The 20,073-nt window shown below is 38.9% G+C and overlaps 1 protein-coding gene across 1 annotated transcript in view; it reads right to left on the bottom strand.

The window, feature by feature from the left end:
• Positions 1–20,073, bottom strand: part of STON2 (stonin 2) — an 84,851-nt gene that overhangs the window by 42,807 nt on the left and 21,971 nt on the right. Inside the window, exon 4 of the mRNA XM_034418266.3 lies at positions 18,284–18,481. Within this exon, the coding sequence (XP_034274157.2) occupies positions 18,284–18,481 (198 nt within the window). The remainder of the gene's footprint in view (positions 1–18,283; positions 18,482–20,073) is intronic.

Below are 20,073 nucleotides of genomic sequence, written 5' to 3'. Positions count from 1 at the left end.
AACAAACAGAAACCTTGGACTATTCCCAAGTAACTAAGAAGCTTCTCCTTCTTTGCCATTCAGCAAGTGTGCTAAAAGCATAAACATTTCTTCTTAAAATGAGGAGCAAACTCTTCCCTGATGAACCCAGTCTATGTGCAGCTAGGTGTATGAGCCGATTTTTTTTTTTTTTTTACAAAAGTTAGAACCAAAAAGAAGGTTTGCCAAGGTGCAGATGCAGGCAAAGGGCAGCCGGTCTCATCCCCCTAGGCTCCCAGCTCAAATCACCAGTTAAAAGCACATGCTCCTTACGCCACCTTAGTATTCTCAGGTTACACATGCAGTTAAACCTTCAGCACCAGAGTTTCAAAGATATCTCAAGCAAAGTATTGCTCAACTCAATCCCCCCCCCGTCCCACTTTGCCCCATACAACATTTGCTTCTGCTTTTGCCTTACTGCCCATTTAAAACTTGCCAGCCTCCTTCCCAAAGCTAAAATGAAAGAAATACCTTGTGGCACTCAGGAGAAGGTGCCGTGTGTTAGTTAGTTGAGTACGCGCCTATTCGAATGCCTGCTGTGGCGAGGCTTCCCTTTGCATCACTGGGGCTGTGGGAGTGGTGTGGGGCGGTATGCATTATGCATGCTTGAGCAGGAGCTGTGGCTGTTTGCTTGCCTCAGTCAGCCCAGCTCATTTGGTGTGGGCAGGGCGTAAGGGGGAGGGAGGGAAGCTGGGAGAGAATTTAGCAGGTTACTTGCAAATCAAACAAGGCACACCCAGGAGAAAGGAAAAGAGAGAGACTCAAAAAAAAAAAAAAAGGCAGCATAATACCTTCACATACTTGGAACGGGCTAATGATTTCTGTGGTAGGGAGGAAAGGAAGTGATACCTGAAGGGAGAAGCACAAAGGACAGGGCCATGGAAGCATCATTTGTTTTTTAATAACTGCCTGTGGGCAACAAAACTCAGCACTTAAAGACACAGTAACCCTATTGCGAAATCAATCTGAACTATAGAGATCATCCCATTTCTGGGATGAACAATGTCACTTGTTTTGTTTTGTTTTGTTTTATGAAGAACTACTTCAGATTTTTTAAAAAACAAACTCTTAAAGAGGCAGTTTTATTTAGCTTAATTAATACTGTATTAAATCCATACATTTTTCGGATCACACAAACTGATGATAAAACCTCTTCTGACAATCTGAAAATCTTATATTCCACGAGTGACTAGGTCAATAATAAATGGTATTTTAACTACAACATATTTTCCTCTAAAGTAGTTGGGGGAATATTTTAAAGCAACTTAATTTACAATACCACCTTCAGTGTCAATCATCTATGCTCAAAGGTCAACTTACATTAAAATCAGAATTGAAGATAAAGTCTCTGGACTGAAAAAAAACCACTCTTATACAAGGCACTGGCTAATACTCTCAAAGTTGACTTTTCAGGTTTAAAGAAGAGGGATGAACTTGTAATGTAGTCTTCCCTCATTTGATGACCTCCAGATGTACTGGGAAAACTCCCATAATCTCCAGCATGAAAAACAATGGAAATAGGAATCCAACAAATCCCAAGAAAATTCCAGACTATTTTAATTGTTGACCTAGAAGTGGAAGTTCTTATTGCTCCTAGGAATCTCCTGAAGATGTCATGATAATCCATAAGGACAATATTGTAGGCCTGTAATATTCATTTCCTTTTCCTCAGTAAAGGCATACAATATAAAAATAATGGAATACATTGAAACTTCAAAGTGTTGGATAATAATACAATACAGCAGGCCAACATTCATAATGATTAACATCCGTGTATAAGGGTATTATGCAAGTGACATCATCTTCATCAATTGAATGATTTCATTACCCAAATGAACATCAAATCATATTTTTGTCACTTGTGTAATGATATTATTATGCAAACTGCAACATTGCCATAATGGCATATCTTCTATTTTGCCAATCAGGAACAATGAACATCCCCTATTGGACTATTAAAGTGAACTGTTACCTGGATTTGGTTTTCCATGGAGGAGATTGCACATTTAATCTATAAAAACTCAGCAGAATTGGACTCCTGGAAAGCTGAAATACAAACAATACAGTATTGTTTGCATGTCAGCAAGTGGCTTTCTGTGGTCAAATAATAGGCAATAATGGTCAAATAATAGGCAATAAATGATCAACACATCAGACTTGATGGTTTATATTCACTACTTAGTATTAGAGGGTGAGACAGAGATTTAGTATAAACTAATTACATGCTTATTTTTTAAAAAAGTGAATTTGGTATTAGGTTACACCACCTTGTGGCTAAAGAAAGTATTATAATTCAGAATTGACGAACAAAGTTCTGATTTATGGGCAAGGATGCCATTAATGGAAAGTCTGTAGGATGTATATTGTGCTTGAGCCTGCATTATGTATTTATTAATCATTGTCTTTCTAATATAAATGAGTAAAATGGCAGTCAACTAAACTAGGGGTCTCCAACTTTGGCAACTTTAAGACTTGTGGACTTCAGCTCCCAGAATTCCTCAGCCAGCATTGCTGGCTGAGGAATTCTGGGAGTTGAAGTCCACAAGTCTTAAAGTTGCCAAGGTTGGAGACCCCTAAACTAAGCGTATTTAATTTCTAAAGGATATTATTGTTGTGATGAAGACTGAAGTGAAGTGTTTTTCTCCCAAAGACAGCCTTAAGAAGAAATCTTAAGCTTTGTCTTCTAGACAGAAAAGGCAAAATTTACACTTTTCTCTCAGCTTCATCTTTTATGACCAAGAACAGACCTCAACCATTCCAGTCGTTATAAAGTGATTATCATAAACCCTTTTCAGTTTTCTGTTCTCAAGACTAAACATTCTTGTTGCCTTCAATCATATGACTTTGCTTCCTGTCCTCTGATCGTTGTGATTTCATTTCCCTGAACCTGTTCCAGTTTCTCTGAATTCTTTCTGAGGTGTGGTAACTAGAATTGGACACATTACTTGCAGGGAGACTGGCCAATATTCTTCTTCTGTGGATATGAATAATTTTTTTTGCCTTTTTTTTCCCAACAATGTCCCATAAGTGACTCATAGTCAGCTTGCAATTAACTATTATTCTAAAATTGTTTCTAAGATTATTCCAAATACTATTATCAAGCCAGATATCTCCATTCTAGAACACTGCATTTAATTTCTGTTCTCTAAGTGAAGAATATCATCACTATCAGGGGTGAAATGCTCGGCTAGAGTTGCCAGGTCTGCTTCCAAAAAATAGCAGACAAGCGGGGGGGTGGTGGTGGTGGTTAAGTAGTAAAAAAATAAAAAAAAATTTACAATTAAATTATATATTTTCTTACAAACATTTTAACACATATTAAAATAATCACTTCAAAACTTTACTTAAAATTCAAAACATCAAATATATTATAATAATATGTAAAATATTAAATTACATTTTACTTTGCTGTCGTGTGTATTTTTTATTTGACTGCGCAGCTTTGATCAATTCTTTATGTTTAAGGAATAATTCTTTAATTTCAGTACAACGTTGAGAAATATTAAAAAATATATAATCATAAAGCTTTTGAATAAAAAAAAATGTCCACTATTTTGTGAAAAAAATAGTGAACATAATGTGAAAAAAGCGGACTGTCTGCTCAAATAGTGGACACCTGGCAACCTTAAATGCTCCCAGTTCGGACCGGATTGCCTGATCCGATAGCGATGGCGACTGGTGATTTGGGGAACCGGTAGCAAAAATCCCTGCACCCACCTCCCCCACCATGCCCGGCTGAGCCGCACGATCATCAAAGACTTTTTCTTTTTTTACTTTTAAAAGCATTTTTTCTACAACGTCTTCCAACGAAAAAATGCTTTTAAAAGTAAAAAAAAAAAAAAAACCTCCGATGATCGCGTGGCTCAGCTGGGATCGTCAGAGGCTTTTCAAAACATTTTTTTTCTGCAACCTCTTGGCCGAAGAGGTGGTAAAAAAAATGCTTGAAAAGTCTCTGATGATCCCAGCTGAGTTGCCTGATCAGCAGAGAGGCATTTTTAAAAAAGCCTCTCTGACGATCCCAGCTGAGTCGCCTGATTGGCAGAGGCTTTTCAAAGCATTAGAAAAAATGCTTTGAAAAGTTTTTTTAAAAAAAGTTGGCTACGCCCACCCAGTCATATTATCCCCCCCACCAAGCCACGCCCACAGAACCGGTAGTAATAAATTTCACCCCTGATCACTATCAAGGATAAACCATTTTTAAAAATATTCAGCCCATTTGCTAATGTATCAAGTTAATTTCAGATTTTATTTTTACTTTCCAGGGATATAAATCTTATCTCATCTGCAATCTGACTAGCATTTGTCATTCAAATAATTAATAAAAATTAATTCCTACAAGGCAGAAGACTATGCCTTATAATACCCTATTCGGTATCTCACTCCATTTTGATGAGAAATCATGGAAGAGCACTATTGAAAAATGATTTTATACTTACCATAATAGCTTTGCCATCCACCCAACACTTTACTGGTTTGCAAATCAGAATAATGTGGGACATTTTGTCAAATGCTTTTAGAAATCAAAATGTAATTACATCAATTTCACAATCTACTAAGACTAAAAAAGAATAAAGTAATTGCAAAATTTGGTATTGCCATATCTACATTCGCTTCTTACGATTACTGCACTGTATTTAAGATGTTTAGAAATTGCTAGATAGGTAGTTTCCTGGATCCTCCATTTTCCGCTTTTGGAAGATGCCTTAAGTGCCTCTACTCATCTGATACTTCATCAATTTATCAGAACTCCTCAAAAGTAATTCAGGTAGTCCTCGACTTACAATAGTTTGCTTAGTGACTGTTCGAAATTACAACAGCACTGAAAAAAGTGGCTTATAACTGTTTTTCATAGCTATGTCCATTGCAGCATCCCCATTGTCACAGGATCAAAATTCAGATGCTTGGCAATTGACTCATATTTATGACGGCTGCCGAGTCCTGAGATCATGTGATCCCCTTTTGTGATCTTATGACAAGCAAAGTCAATGGGGAAGCCAGATTCACTTAACAGCCATGTTACTAACTTAACAACCATAGTGATTCACTTAACAACTGTGGCCAAAAAAGGTCGTAAAATAGGGCAAAACTCACTTAAAAACTGTCTCACTTAGCAACAGAAATTTTGAGCTCAATCGTGGTCATAAGTCAAGGACTGCTTGTACAAAAAGGTGCAGCAAGGTATCACTAGTTCCTTCAGTACTATAAGTGGCAAGTCATGATTTATATTCATTAAAAGTAAATAGGCCATATCTGACCATTGACTATGAATCCCAAGCTTTAATTCTACTCTTCACAGTTGCCTGGTGAAACACATACTCTATTTGGAGAAGACTGAACCAAAATATAAACTGAGTACCTAGTGCCGTGATGGCGAACCTATGGCACGGGTGCCACAGGTGGCACACGGAGCCATATCTGTGGGCACACGAGCATTGCCCTACTTCAGTCCAGCACGTACGTGCACACTAGCCAACTGATTTTCGGGCCTTCCGGGCCCACCGGAAGTCAGGAAACGGGCTGTTTTCGGGCCTCCAGAGGGCCTCCGGGGGAGTGGGGAAGGCTGTTTTCACCCTCCCCAGGCTCCTAGAAAGGCTCTGGAGCCTGGGGAGGGAAAAAAAATGGGCCTACCGGGCCCACTGTGCCATCGCGTGCCAAAAGCGGAGGGGAGCGGGGGGGTGTCACACGTGTATGTGTGGGGGGACGGGGCGCATTAAATTACGGGTGTGGGCACACGCACGCGCAATCCCCCCCATTACCCCCACTTTTGGCACACGACGGCAAAAAGGTTAGCCATCACTGACCTAGTGCATAAGTCTTTAGTGCCGTGCTTGCATTTTGCCATCTTCAATGAATAATATATTCATCTCATTTAATTTTGAAAATGCTTAAATCCCTTTTTATTGTTAGTGTAAATTACCAACCCTAGCATGTTATCAACCTTAGCTTTCCCGATATTGCTACAGGATCTTCCTTCTGGAAATCTTTTGCGGCCTGAAATAGCATGCTACATGAAACATTAGGGTTTTTTTAAAAAGTGCTTCGTTCATAAGCTGAATAGAACATTCTAAAATAAAATATTCTTTTTATCTTGATTTGGGTGAAGGTGGTAACATGCTGATCAATCAGACAAGTGAATTTTAAAGTTTGTGACAGCTAGACTCTCTTATTAAGAAAAAGAAAGCACTGGAGTCTTCCCTTCTTCCAAAATACAAGGTACTGAAGTACTAATTGCTTTCAGATCCATGACAACTCGACAAAACATTTCCAGAGTGCAGTCATTACTGTTGATTCATTAAGGTCATGATCTGAAAGTAGGCTAGGACCAAATAAATCCTCTAACACAGCAACGCCAACAGTTTAATGAAGATGTGCTCGGTCACCCTTATTAATCGGGTCTGTGAAGCAGAAGGGCTGCTCCATTGCTTTACTGTAAAGCACAATGGAAACTAATTTCAAAACAATGTTTTGCTTGATGTTCTTTAAAATTCATAACCATGCCAGAGAGGTCATTTATCAGTTAAAAGGCAGAATCAGTTAGTGCTAGAAAAAAAAGGTAATCTTTCAAATCTTGCTGCAGTCTTTACCTGCAGCTTTATTTGATCGTGTCTGGAAACACAATAGTTCACAATGCCATTTCTTTGAGTAAGAAGTTGCACCGAAACTCTTATCAGGCTAACTAAATGCTTCTAGTAACAAAAGTGCTTCTTTTTAAAACAAGAAAGCAATAGCCTGAATTGTTATAAAAGGATTAATAAAAGTCAAACAATGAGAAAGGAAAAATTTAATAAAAAGAACAAATTCCATCATTGCCATCAGGTTCACCCAGTTTCTGTTTCCAATAAAATTTTATATTGTCCAACACAAAATTATGTAAGAGAACAACTTTCAGTTTGTAATATTAGACATGTGCACACTTAAAGAATAAGAACTACTGGTACTTAAATAATTAAAGAACAGACAGTTTCATTTTGAACTCGTTTCATTCAGGATCAAACTAAAAGCTAAATTTAGAAAATGGAAGATTAATATTATACTATGGCAAGGAAAAATCCATAAAGGATTGGGAGAAAGCAATTAATAAATTTGGATAGAACACTAGTAAAATAAATCTTACCAAGAAAATAAAACAGGTATGGGAGCTTGGTATGGAGTTACTTATGTATTTATTTTAATTTTCCAAAAGGAAAATACCTAATACATTTTTGCTTTCTAAAATAGGTTCTGGCTTAATCTTAGTGGTTGTGGGCTTTGATATGTGAAGTTACCATGTTTAGTTTTTAATGGACTGGCATTTACACAGTGAGAAATGGCATACAATTTGAGAGGTCCTCTTAGACTCTTAGCTTCTGGTAAAAGAGAAGGTAGTAACCATAGCTACAATGGCCTTTGTATAGTTTTGTCTTCTGCTCCTCCTTTTCTAGACCAGGAAGTTCTACTCAGTCATTCATGCTTTGGTCACTTCACATTTGGATTATGACAATGGGGATTGAAGACCACTTAAAAGTTACAGTTGGTCCAGCATATACCTACATGGATAGTATGGGTCTACCTTGAAATACCCATGTAATATAATTTGGCTACCTTATTTAAATTGATTTTCTGTGCACCTCAGGACTAGGACTCTCAACAATCTAGTAAACCTTAAGTCTAGTGCAGACTACTATTCTTTCAGAAGAGTGCTATATACCCATATTTACAAGAAGCCCATATAGGACCGGACAAGTGTTATGAAATTACTAGGCAGACAATGTCTTTGTGGAAATCAGGTGTCTAATTCTACAGCTCAAGCTCAAATGAACATGAAAGGCAGTTTCCAATGATCAGTAATGGTGGGATGGTATGCCCATAGCAGTGTAAAGTAGCCCATGAATGCTGGGCAGATTCCAGTTCTAACCATATAGCAACATATTGTTGATAAAGTATTCCAGATCACATCCATGGCAAAAACTGTGGCAGAACAAGAGGAAAAAAATCAGTTTCAATTGAATAGTTAAGGATGATTTTAAACTGCGGAGAGCAATGTCATGAAAACATGGTTAAAAAGGGGGATTATTGGGATATGTTAGTGCCTGGCAAGGGGTTGCTTTCCCAGAAAGGAGAAAACAAAAGAATGAAGAATGGGCAGATATTTCAGCATTTTAGGTTCACCTCTTGTTTCATCTTATGGCTAAGAATTAATGCAAAGCATCGAGAGATTATGGCACTCAAAGAATTCCTTTTACATTGTCTGCTTATAAAACATACAAAACTGTTTTTATATATTTCACAAAGAGGGAGAAAAAAAAGCAGAGGGCAAGACTTAGCAAGTTGCTATGGAATAAAATGCCTGTTAGCTTCAGTCTTGAAAGAGGTTAAGAACAGAAAAGACTTAAAATCTTGCTAATCTCCAAGGATACCCCATAGTTCACACTGATATTACATTGCTTGAGGCAGTTCAGACTCTACAAACAAATCAGCCCAGAAGCAAGAGAAGAAACAAGTTCCTGAAAGCAAAGCACCCAAAAGTGTTCCAATTCTTTTATGCAAAGTTTCCCAACCAAATTCTAATGCTGTGCAGTTAGAGAACATCGTGTCACAAAAGAGGCACGGCAAAGCACTTTGGAGAATACTAACTGCCTAATCTGCAGAGCCAAGATTCTTTTATTCAGTATGATTTAGCTGTGTGCTATAGTGTTTGAGGATTGGCAAGCATCACACTTTTTCTCAACTCAGTTTAATACAGAGAACTTTATAAAGCACATAACAACTACTTTTCGTCCAGTCAGAACTCTGAAGATCTATACCCGAAAGACATAATTAAATCCATGGTTATTAACAAAACACATTGTTTTCTTTCTATTTGCTATTTTGGCTTCTGAACGCTTTACATCTACTCTGATGGCAGTCAAGAGTTAAATTGTCTGTTTATTCCACTCAAACACACCTATTAAATTATATCTTTTCCTCAAAATCTCTTTAGGACAGTTCAGGAAATTACAGCAGTGGCTTTTTAAATTTCCATTTCCATGTCTGAGCTATGATAACCATCAGCAAACCTCAAGCATGAGCTAATAGGTGTCTGGGCACTGCTGCCTGGAGCTCCAATTTCAATCAATTGGTTACTTCATCAAAAACAGCCAGTCCAAATACAGTGCTTTATTCTCCTTTTTCCTTTTAATTGTGTTTGAGGTGTTTAATGAGAAGAAAAATAAAAATCGAACTGTGAGGAAATCTAAACCAAAAAACCCTGCTATTTTCGTTTACTGAGGACAAATTAAAATGTGTCTTAAATTAAACTAATGAATTTGTCAACCACATTATTAAAAGGATCACAGCCCACATTGTCAACACAAAACTGTCTTCTTAGGGTTCTGAATTGTTCTTAAGCCCAAATCAGATAAGTTAACATTTATTTTTATTTTATGCTCTCTGTAATATTTCTTCAGCAGTGGGCAATTTCAAAGTATTACCATTCCTGATTACGGAGATCTTTACACTTGCATAGCACAGCTAATGCAATTTCTCTAAAAGTTCCACATGTAATAGGTCACACAACATTACCGTTCTCATCATTTAATATAATAAAATATATAATATAATAACAGAATTGGAAGGGACCTTGGAGGTCTTCTGCCCCTGCTGAGGCAGAAAACTCTACACCACTTTTTAAAAATTAAAATTTTAAAAAATATTTTTTTCTAAATTAAAAGAAGAAAATACAATTTTGATAATGAATAACACAACTGGTGCATCATCATTTTTTTATTTTTATAGAGACCAAAGAATGACAACTAAGGGGACTTCAGAGGCAAAAAAATCACCGTTTCAAAAACACTCGGAGCAAATCTAAAATATCACAGTTACAAAGCAGAATGAGGTGAAGTAGGATGGACTTGAGACTTTGGAGCCTACTCAGATATTGTGATTTATTTGTTGTTCTAACTTGGTAACTTGGTGAAGTTATCATAAGCTCTCTAAATGTTTTATATATGGAACAAAAGGGATTAAGAATTGGAGGTCAGAAGAAACAGAAAAAGTGAAAGTGCAGATTTGGGAATAACAGTTCTATCTTAAATCTAGGGAATTATTTTTTAAGAATCTACTTTTATTTAAAGACTGAGAAATGGGGGAATAATTCAGAGTAAATTTCAGTGATTTCCCTGCTCTTTTTCAGTTATTGTGTGTTTCAGAGTTTTATAGCCACTTGAGAAAAAGACTAATTACACTTAAAGTTTTTAACATTAACAAGTGGATGATACCAAACTTCACAGACACTGGTCTCTGATTAGCCACTTTTGTGTGTCCAATCTCTTGAGCATAGCATATGTAAACTTCTACTGAGTCCCATATCCTGTATTAAACTTTACCATGGTAGCAGGAACATCTGGTAGCTTTCTCTCTCTCTCAAATTGCTATACATGATATAATTATTCTATTAAAGTCGTATGTGCTAAACTTACAAAGGGCAGAGCACATATTTTTTTCCCCAGTTCTACTACCTCCACTCCTCCCAAAAAAACTGCTTTTGAAATGAAATGATGACCTAGACTTTTCAATTCTCAAAGAGACAGAAGAATATTACTCTTCCCCAGTGGTGGGTTTCTACTGGTTCGCCCCTATGGGCGAACAGGTAGTGGTGGCAGTGGGAGGCTACGCCCAACCGCCCGATGTCATCATGTGCAGAAGTGCCACGTGCGATCAAAGCGAGCAAGCGTGCATGTTCACAGTTCCAAATCGGTAGCAAAGGTAAGTGAAACCCAGTACTGCTCTTCCCCATTCCTTAAAGAGCAGTTTAAATCTGAAAATTGGTTAGTGTAAAGAGTGTAAAAGATCATAGATAATGTGTGTGTGTGTGTGTGTGTGTGTGTGTGTGTGTGTGTGTGTGTGTCAGAGACATAAGGCTGATTCTCAAATTAACTTACTATGGTACAAAAATAATAACTGGTTTTAAAAGACATATCCTCATAACATGCCTCTACTTATTCCCAGCCCATAATGCCAAGTAAAATTTGGATAGATGGTTGATATGGGGTTTTATCTTAGGTCACACTAGAATAAGCATCCTGCTCCTGAATAAAGCATGTTTTTAATTTTCAATCTGCTTTTATTTGGATGTTATAGAAGCAAAATAAGAGGTGCAAGCTCTTTTCCTTTCTATAAAATGTGCATAACAAAATTGAAAATATCTTAGCTGATAGGACTGTTATGTCAAATACCTCTTACTGTGTCTCCTAATGTTCACTCCAAATCTTTCCTCCTATAATTAAAGTTCCTCATAAATATTTTATTTAACAATCCTAATGTCTGAAGTTTATGTCATATATTTGCTGCACAACTGTGTTTCAACTTAATGGCCAAAGACAAGAGGAACTGTCCCACTGATCTCCCTTTATCATCTAAGGATGACAGCCAAGAACCAAGATGATGAGAGCAACAAAGGTTCACTCATATGTTTGCACAATGTTCTGTCTTTCCAATGCCTGGTTATATACCAATTTTGCAATAGGGGAAGTCAACCTGTAGCATGATTCTAGGGTTGGTGGGATGTTACCAAGAGAGTTGGTGGGGTCTTAAGAGTCTTAAAGATTGTCTAGTCTAGCTCCATCCCAAGCCAGTCATACTACTGCTTTTGCTTTTTGATTATTTTCTGCAAATGATGACAAAAAAACTCAAAACAGGGAGAAACAAAGAATTTTGATTCAAATCTGACCATTGGACTTAGATCGTGATTCTGCTCTTTCATTTTGCCCTACCACTACAACTAAATGAGGGACACTTTGACATAATAAAGTCAAAAAGGAACAAGGACAACTATTTGCTTTGGAAGCTCCCATGTTGTTGTGTAATTTCTCCTAAGTTTGTTGAGTTCTTTGTGCTTCAGTTTGTAGTGGACTTTAACAAGATCACCCCTGCTTTTGCAAGCTTTGTCCCAATTAACAGTTAGTTTGTTTGTTTTAGTGTTTTGACAAAGGATCAATAGTCCTATGTGAAAACAAACCAACATTCTAATCAGTGGTGGGTTGCTACCAGTTCGCCCCAGTTCGGGTGAACTGGTAGCAGTGGCGGCAGGAGGCTCCACCCACCCACCCGGACATCATCAAATAAGTTCTGCGCAGAAGTGGCGCACGTGTGCACGAACTGGTAGCAAAAGTAAGTGAAACCCACCACTGATTCTGATGCATAGGAAGGCTATGGGATGAAGTTGGAATGAGAAGCTAGACAGTCCTACCACTACAACTTAAGGGCAGCAAATTGGAGTGTTTTTATTGTCAGCAAGGAGAAAGGAAATGGGAAAATACCAGTTAGTGCACCAAAACGCTCCTAAATGAAATAAGGACAACAGCAATTCCTGACTTTATAACAAAGACATAATACAGCTCAGCTGTGTGGGCAGCACAATTTATGTAACATATTTTTCTGTCAATTCAAGGATGGAAGGAATATGTAACACAGTCTTGAGAAAGTAATGTAAACATGCAAGTGACAAACTTCACTACTTAGAATAAGATACTTTTACAAATTTCATTCAATTATGTCTTATGTATCAATAAGTACTGTATATGTGTATACATACACACACGTATCATTTAATATTCTCACTCTAGTCAAGTGGGAAAATACTTGAAGTTGAAGTGAAGATTTGCCTTGGATCTAGAACAATAGTATCCTAATAGACCAGTGAGTGGTGGTTACTTATCTGACCCAGTAAGGTAAATATAGAGTTAAATACATTTGCTATATATGATCTAACAAGCATTCAGATATAGTTCATTCTCTCACTTGAAAGAAAGCTTGAGCCATTCAGTGAGCTGAGATGAATGAAAAGTGTTTTATATGTTTTTCTATTCAAAGAAAAGCTACAGGTTGTTAGTACGGTATAACCTTCATTCTGATTAATAGCCTCCACCTTTTTTTCCTAAATTATATCATTTTCTTTTTATCATCCTTCTTTGATGCTCAGCCAGAAAGATTGTTATTATATATACTAAGTTCTGTTCTAGTTTTGTTTTGTCTATTTTAACCTTGATGAAAATTAATCCCTGGCCCAAGCTGTTGCTTTTGCTAATTGCTACTATTTCAATAGAGCTTCAGATATTCTAGCTGTCTGGTCATGTTTATTCTATTGATTGGTGTTTTGCTTGGGCATTAGATCACAGATTTACACTGTGTTTGAGCAAAATAAATCAGGTAAGCGAAATTACGTAACGTGTAGGAACAAAACGTTCTGCTTGCTTTTGCTCATGTATCATGAGTTTTCCAGAAAATTCTAAGTCCTATAGCTTTTCCAGAGGGAACATAAACTGATATTGCGGATCTAATTATGAATCACCATCCTGCTGACAATCTCATGAAAGGAAATTGTGCATTGGCCAATCAGAAGCCTGGTGAGAAATGTGACTCATCCTGAAGAATTACCACCTGCCCTCAAATGATCACAAAGTTCACAGTTGCCCTTGATTATTACAATTTCTTAATTTCTCTTTTGTAATTAGTAGAGTAGCAGTAGATTAATTAACAAGTCTGCAATTTCCGATCCTTATAGGACTAGAGTACCTCTGACAATAATTCCTGGTTCTCATTTGTTCTACCCAAACTCTGGATTATATAATCAATTGTTTTCATTTCTGTTGAAAAAAAAAGTCCAAATATTTTCTAGCATTTATCATGTCAGATGCAATTTGAATGTTAAGTGTTGGATATCTAGCTGATCAAGTAGTTGGTCTCATTGTGTTGCTGCTGCCATTGGGGAGGAGAAGTATATGATTTTTATGTTGTGGATTTCTAATGTTGTAAGCTGTCCAGAGTCATCTTAGTTCGTTGGACAGCCATATAAATAAATAAAATATGCTGCATCTAGATCACTACATAAATTATAAGCACACATAAAAAGGAACTACCTAATATAATGTCACACATCCATAAGTGGGGGAATAAATTGTGTGCATTCAGTTTAGGTCCACCAAAATACAGAAAAGATACTGAGACTCTAGAAAGAGTGCACAGAAGAGCAACAAAAATTATTGGAGCTGGAGGCTAAAGCGGGAACTGGGTATATCTAGTCTAATAAAGAGAAGGACTAGGGGGTGACATAATAGCAGTCTTCCAAAATTTGAGGGACTGTCACAGGGAGGAGGGAATCAACATATTCTCCAAAGCACCTGAGGGCAGAACAAGAAGTAGCAGATGGAAGCTTATCAAAGAGAGATTCAATCTAGAATTAATGAGAAATTTCCTGTCAATGAGAACAATTTAATCAGTGGAATAGCTTGCCCCCAGAAGTTGTAGATGCTCCCTCACTGGAGGTTTAGACAGCCATTTTTCCAGAATGGTATAGGGCAGTGATGGCTAACTTTTTTGCCATCATGTGCCAAAAGTGGGGGGGGAGCGGGGGCGGTCACGCATATCTGTGCCCACACCCATAATTCAATGCACCCTGCCCCCACCCATGCATGTGCGCGCGACCCCGCTGCGCTCCTCCCGCTTTTGGCACTCGATAGCACGGTGGGCCTGTAGGCACATTTTTTGCCCTCCCCAGGCTCCAGAGGCTTTCTTGGAGCCTGGGGAGGGCAAAAACGGCCTTCCCCACCCTCCCGGAGGCCCTCTGGAGGCCAGAAATGGCCCGTTTCTCAAATTCTGGTGGGCCCAGAAGGCCCGAAAATCAGCTGGCCGGCTCGCGCATGCGCGTCATAGCTGAGCTAGGGCAACGCTCGCATGCCCACCGATATGGCTCAGCGTGCCACCTGTGGCATGCGTGCCATAGGTTCGCCATCATGGGTGTAGGGTCTCCTGTTGAGCAGAGGGTTTGTCTAGAAGACCTCCAAGGTCCCTTCCCTCCCTGTTATTCTGTTTTCTGTATCCCTGGATGTGTAAAACTGGTTAATATTAAAAATATTAAATTGACAACCTTAAGACTTCTATGTGTACATCATATATTAGTTAACTTAGATCCAGATTATAGAATACACCAACATTTTCTTTATCCAGGGAAGGGTAGGAGAATTGCAACAAATTGTTAGAAAAAGTAACCCAACTTCTCAGCCCAACCCTTCTTCTATGACTCTTTATTCTTTTTAAAGAAAATCTGCTTCTAATTAGCTTTCTATCATTTAAAATAGCTGCTTCTAAAATTGGTTCTGTAAACCTCCCATCAGTGCTAAACCACATAATTCTGCTTCTTACCAATTATGATCTCATGATTCTTTCCCACACTTTTGTGCAACAACATTAAGTGGGTTTTCTTATTTCAGTAAGCAGATCTCTTCCCGCCACCCCCCCCCCCCCATTTTCCTTTCAGTTCTTGGGGACAGAGCAGGATCTTTGCTTTGTTTTGATGATGGAAAATTACACCTTTGCATGGATAAGTCACTCCAATAATCAAATTGAAGTGATTTATAACAGCACTTAGTGTTACTGCTAATTCTCATCTCCATCCATTATAGAAAATACATCAATCATATATTAGATTCATAATAAGGATTTAGCATATTGTGATGCTGTGATTATGCATCATAAATATTATTTGGTATATAGCTGTACTTTGCATATGCAGCTGGTCTTTACCCAGGACTAGTTTGCTCTCAGACATAATTTCAATACAATTGTCCAATTACCCCAGTGGTGGAATTCAATTTTTTTTTATTATTGGTTCTGTGGGCGTGGCTTGGTGGGCATGGCAGGGAAAGGATACTACAAAATCTCTATTCCCACCCCACTCCAAGGGAAGGATACTGCAAAATCTCCATTCTCACCCCAATCCAGGGGAAGGATACTGCAAAATCCCCATTCCTTCCCCACTCCAGGGGAAGGTTACTGCAAAATCTCCATTCCCACCCCACTCCAGTGGAAGGACACTGTAAAATCTCCATTCCCACCCCACTCGAGGAAGGATACTGCAAAGTCCCCATTCCCTCCCCACTCCAGGGAAAGGATACTGCAAAATCTCTATTCCCACCCCACTCCAGGGGAAGGATACTGCAAAATCCCCATTCCCTCCCCACTCCAGGGGAAGGTTACTGCAAAATCCCCATTCCCACCCACTCCAGGGGAAGGATATTTATTTATTGGTTCGATTTATATGCCGCCCTTCTCCAGAGACTCAGGGCGGCTTACAATGCATTAAGCAATAGCCTTCATATTTTTGTATATACCTGCTTAGTAAGGCTTTCGGCACTCCCTAAGCGGTGTTCTTTTTATACAAAGTCAGCTTATTGCCCCCACAATTCGGGTCCTCATTTTACCTACCTCGGAAGGATGGAAGGCTGAGTCAACCTTGAGCCTGGTGAGATTTGAACTTGCAGTAATTGCAGGCAGCTGGCAGCTAAGTGCTACTTAATAGCACTTTAGTCTGCTTCGCCACCAAGGCTCCTTGGATATTGCAAAATCTCCATTCCCACTCCACTCTGGGGCCAGCCAGAGGTGGTATTTGCTGGTTCTCCGAACTACTCAAAATTTCCACTACCAGTTCTCCAGAATCTGTCAGAACCTGCTGAATAGCATCCCTGAATTACCCTCTTATTCTCAGAATTTTACAGGGTTGGTTTCTTTTAAGGAAAAGAAAAAAGAAAAAGAAACACTCTCCTTCGTTTTTCCACTGTACTTTCTTCTGTCCAAAGAAAACTGGCTAAGGAGGGAAATAGGAAATAGCTACATATTGTATTTGGAGTTCTCTCTATGAAAGCAGCTGCATATGTTCTTAGAAGCCAAATTATATGTAGTTAATGATCTTATTCAAAACCTAAAAGAAACTTATTTTATCATCAGCAACTTGAAGACAATGAATGACTACCCTTACATTGGAAAATGTATCATACTTACATATATGAATTAACTACAAAGCAATGGAATGATCTCCAAAAACCCCAAAATGCATAGGAACGAACAGTTTAATTTCACCAAAATACAGTCGGTCACTTTATGTATGCCTTAAGGTGAGCATCTTCCTACTTCAATAACATAACAGGAATCCAACATTGCAAGTAATCCAGTAGTGGGTTCCACTTACCTTTGCTACCAGTTCGGAACTGTGAGCGTGCACTTGTGTGTGCTTCCTTCATTCACGCATGGCACTTCTGTACATGCGCAGAACCTTCTGTGCATGCGCAGAGAGTCCAGGGGGTGGGCGGAGTCTCCCACCACTACCGGTTCACCTGAACCAGGATGAACTGGTAGAAACCCACCACTGCAGTAGTCCCAAGGTTACAACAGTGATTGAGACTAGAGTTTCCATCACTAAGCAATGTGCTTGTAAAGCATAATGGCACATGAATGCTGTTTAGCGATGGCAATTCCAACAGTTCCCATTGTATCATTAAGTGAGGACCACTAGAGATGGTTGGGGTGGGTACATGGGAGGGTACAAGAGCAGGCAGGAGCATGAGTGGATGTGAATGTAGGCAGGCGGGTGCTGCAGAGTACAGGATTCCATATTATTTGAAATATCAAATCACAAGGTTTCCCATCAATAATTTTTGGTCTTTGTTTCTTCTTCTACAGTATTCCAATGTTAATCTTAGGGTCAGGATAAATCTGTTATTTGTAGTTTAACACCAATATGTATTTTGTTTTGTTTTGTTAAGTAAATGGATATACAGAAGTGGAAAACTAAATTATTTGAGACAATGGCATGTGAAAAGAATTAACTCCATGTTTCATAATAATGTCTGTGCACCACCTATTAATGGGGGAAAAAATCCTATCCTGGTTTAACTGGAAGGGCTGGAGATCCCAAAGGTGCTTTTTCAAAAGGCAACTGGATTTTGGTTTTTTTTCCTTAAAAATATTTTGCTTCTCATCCAAGAAGCTTCTTCAGTTCTGAATTGAACTGAAGAAGTTTCTTAAATGAAATGTTTTTGAAGAAAAAAACCAAGAAAGTCCAGTTGCCTTTTGAAAAAGCACCTGTGGGACAACTATGACCTGGATGATTGAGAGTCTCCATAGACAAGGGTTGGAGTTCTTTAAAATGTGAAAGAAGTACCAAAGCACTGGGGCAAACCAGTACTGTAACTAAAACTTCAAACATGTGTCCAACATCCACCACCTCATTACTGGAGTTTGATAACTGGAATAACAGCATCCAGAATGTAGGAATAAGACAAACTAGCTTACTTGATGCTGCCTGAAGTATGGGTATTTCCCTATGATGGGGATTGACTGGAAACAGATTTCCTGAATTCTAAAAGTTTATTCAACAACAGTTGGCCAATAAAAGCGAAGAGTATGACTAGAGTTGTCTGGAATGAGATAACCTATAAATATATTACATAAATAAATAAAAAATGTTGCTTACCAGTTGAGTCTTCAGCAGATGCTCTTCCACTAGTCAAATCCTCTGTATTTATTGATTGAAGATCAGTGTAGGAAGGGGTGATACTTGGGCTGCTACTGTTCTCTGAAGTAGTTGTCCAGCTGCTCTCTGAAGTAAGAGGTTGTCTCTCAGAATATCCCAAAGAAGGACACATCCAACAAAATACTTTTGGAGATGAGTCTTAAAAGAAAAAAATAAATTTATTATGTTTAATGGCATAAAAGGGATTATCAAGTACAAGAGAAGAATGTGCAGAACATGGAACTTGTGCGTTACCAGGGGGCTTGTTTCCAAACTCATTCATTCAGTCCAGATATAGGCAAAATGGTGCTGCTTTGTCCTGAATTAAGAAGAAAAGGCAATGCTCCAGGCACAAGTCTTTTAAGGGGACGAGTCAGAGCAGGCAAAGGTCAGGGTTATCAGCTGTTGAGGAGACATAGACAAGTCCTGGAAATACTGGAAAGATTAGGACATTAACCCGCAGCTCTGGAGCACCATGTGGCTCTTTCATCCCTCTGCTGCAGCTCCCTGTCGCTGGTCACCTTCACAATTGATAGGGTTTTCAGTTAGGACAGGTAGAGGAAAAAGTACGCTGCGCTAGGAGGAGACTCTAAGGTAGGGGAACCGGACTTCCGGTCGGCTCCAGAATTGAATGGGGGGTTTCCGGTTAGGACCTTTGTGGCTCTTTGAGTGTTTAAATTTGCCAGTCCCTGTATTAGGAGAAAGCAGACTGGTGGAATGGGATATTATCAGCTGTGGTAGAGGGAGGAAAGGAAAGGAAGGCAAGGCATTGGAAAGCTTGAGGATCAAAGGTAATGCAACATGCTGTCCTGGAACCCTGATCAAGGTTGTTGGAAGGAAATAGGGAAGGCATCGAAGATGCCAAGGAGATTGGGAGGTGGGCACATTAATAGAATATGACATATCTGAGAGCTGAAGGGAAAGAGGATGCACATGCCAGCCTTTCCCCACTAAGCACATAGAATCGTATACACACTCATATCGTGGGAGAACTATAGTCAGGGAAATAAAATGAGGGCACCTGCAGCAATTCAACCTTCTAGAGATTCCTGTTAGGTAAGAATGTGTCAGAGAATCCCTTCTACCTCTAGGAAGGTAAATCTGGAAAGTCATTTGGCTAATCCTGAGCACAAACATCTCCCCACCCTCCGCCCCTTTGAATGAAACTTTCTGATGGCATCTTCTATTTTGGATTTTACCTGGGGACAATAGATAGCTGTCTCAGTGGTGAAATCCTTTGCCACTGAGACACTGATTACCACCGGTTCGTTGCCCGTGCATGCGCAGTGCGCGCCAAAAGCGTGCTGCATGCACGCATGCGCAATATGTGCCAATAGCTTGCTGTGCACACATGCGCAGTGCTTGGGAAGGTAAGTAGAACAGCAGGGGGGGACAGCGCAGCACAGCTGATCGTCGGAAATACCAGTTCGCCTGAACTGTTAGCTTTTTTTTACTACCGGTTCACCCGAACCAGTAGTTTTTATCACTTGGTTCACCCAGACTGGTGCAAACCAGTAGCATTTCACCCCTGAGCTGTCTGGAAGAAAAGATTTCCTGCAAAATGTGAAGAAAAATCTTGCAGGAAACAGAAAGAAATCTAATTTATTTAGATTTCTGGGTGTAGTGAACGATTTGACTGAATGGCATTAGCATTTGGTTTTATTTTTCACATTCCTCACTCAGTTTCCTTTATACTGTACTAGATTTTCCTGAGATTTAATCCCTCATCTCGGATACACCTATGTTTATTC

This window comes from Pantherophis guttatus, chromosome 1 (genome assembly GCF_059756535.1).
Source record: "Pantherophis guttatus breed Tessera chromosome 1, ASM5975653v1, whole genome shotgun sequence".
In the NCBI taxonomy this organism is placed as follows: domain Eukaryota; kingdom Metazoa; phylum Chordata; class Lepidosauria; order Squamata; family Colubridae; genus Pantherophis; species Pantherophis guttatus.
The sequence above is the reverse complement of the archived record's forward strand: the minus strand, read 5'-3'. Positions and strand labels throughout refer to the sequence as shown.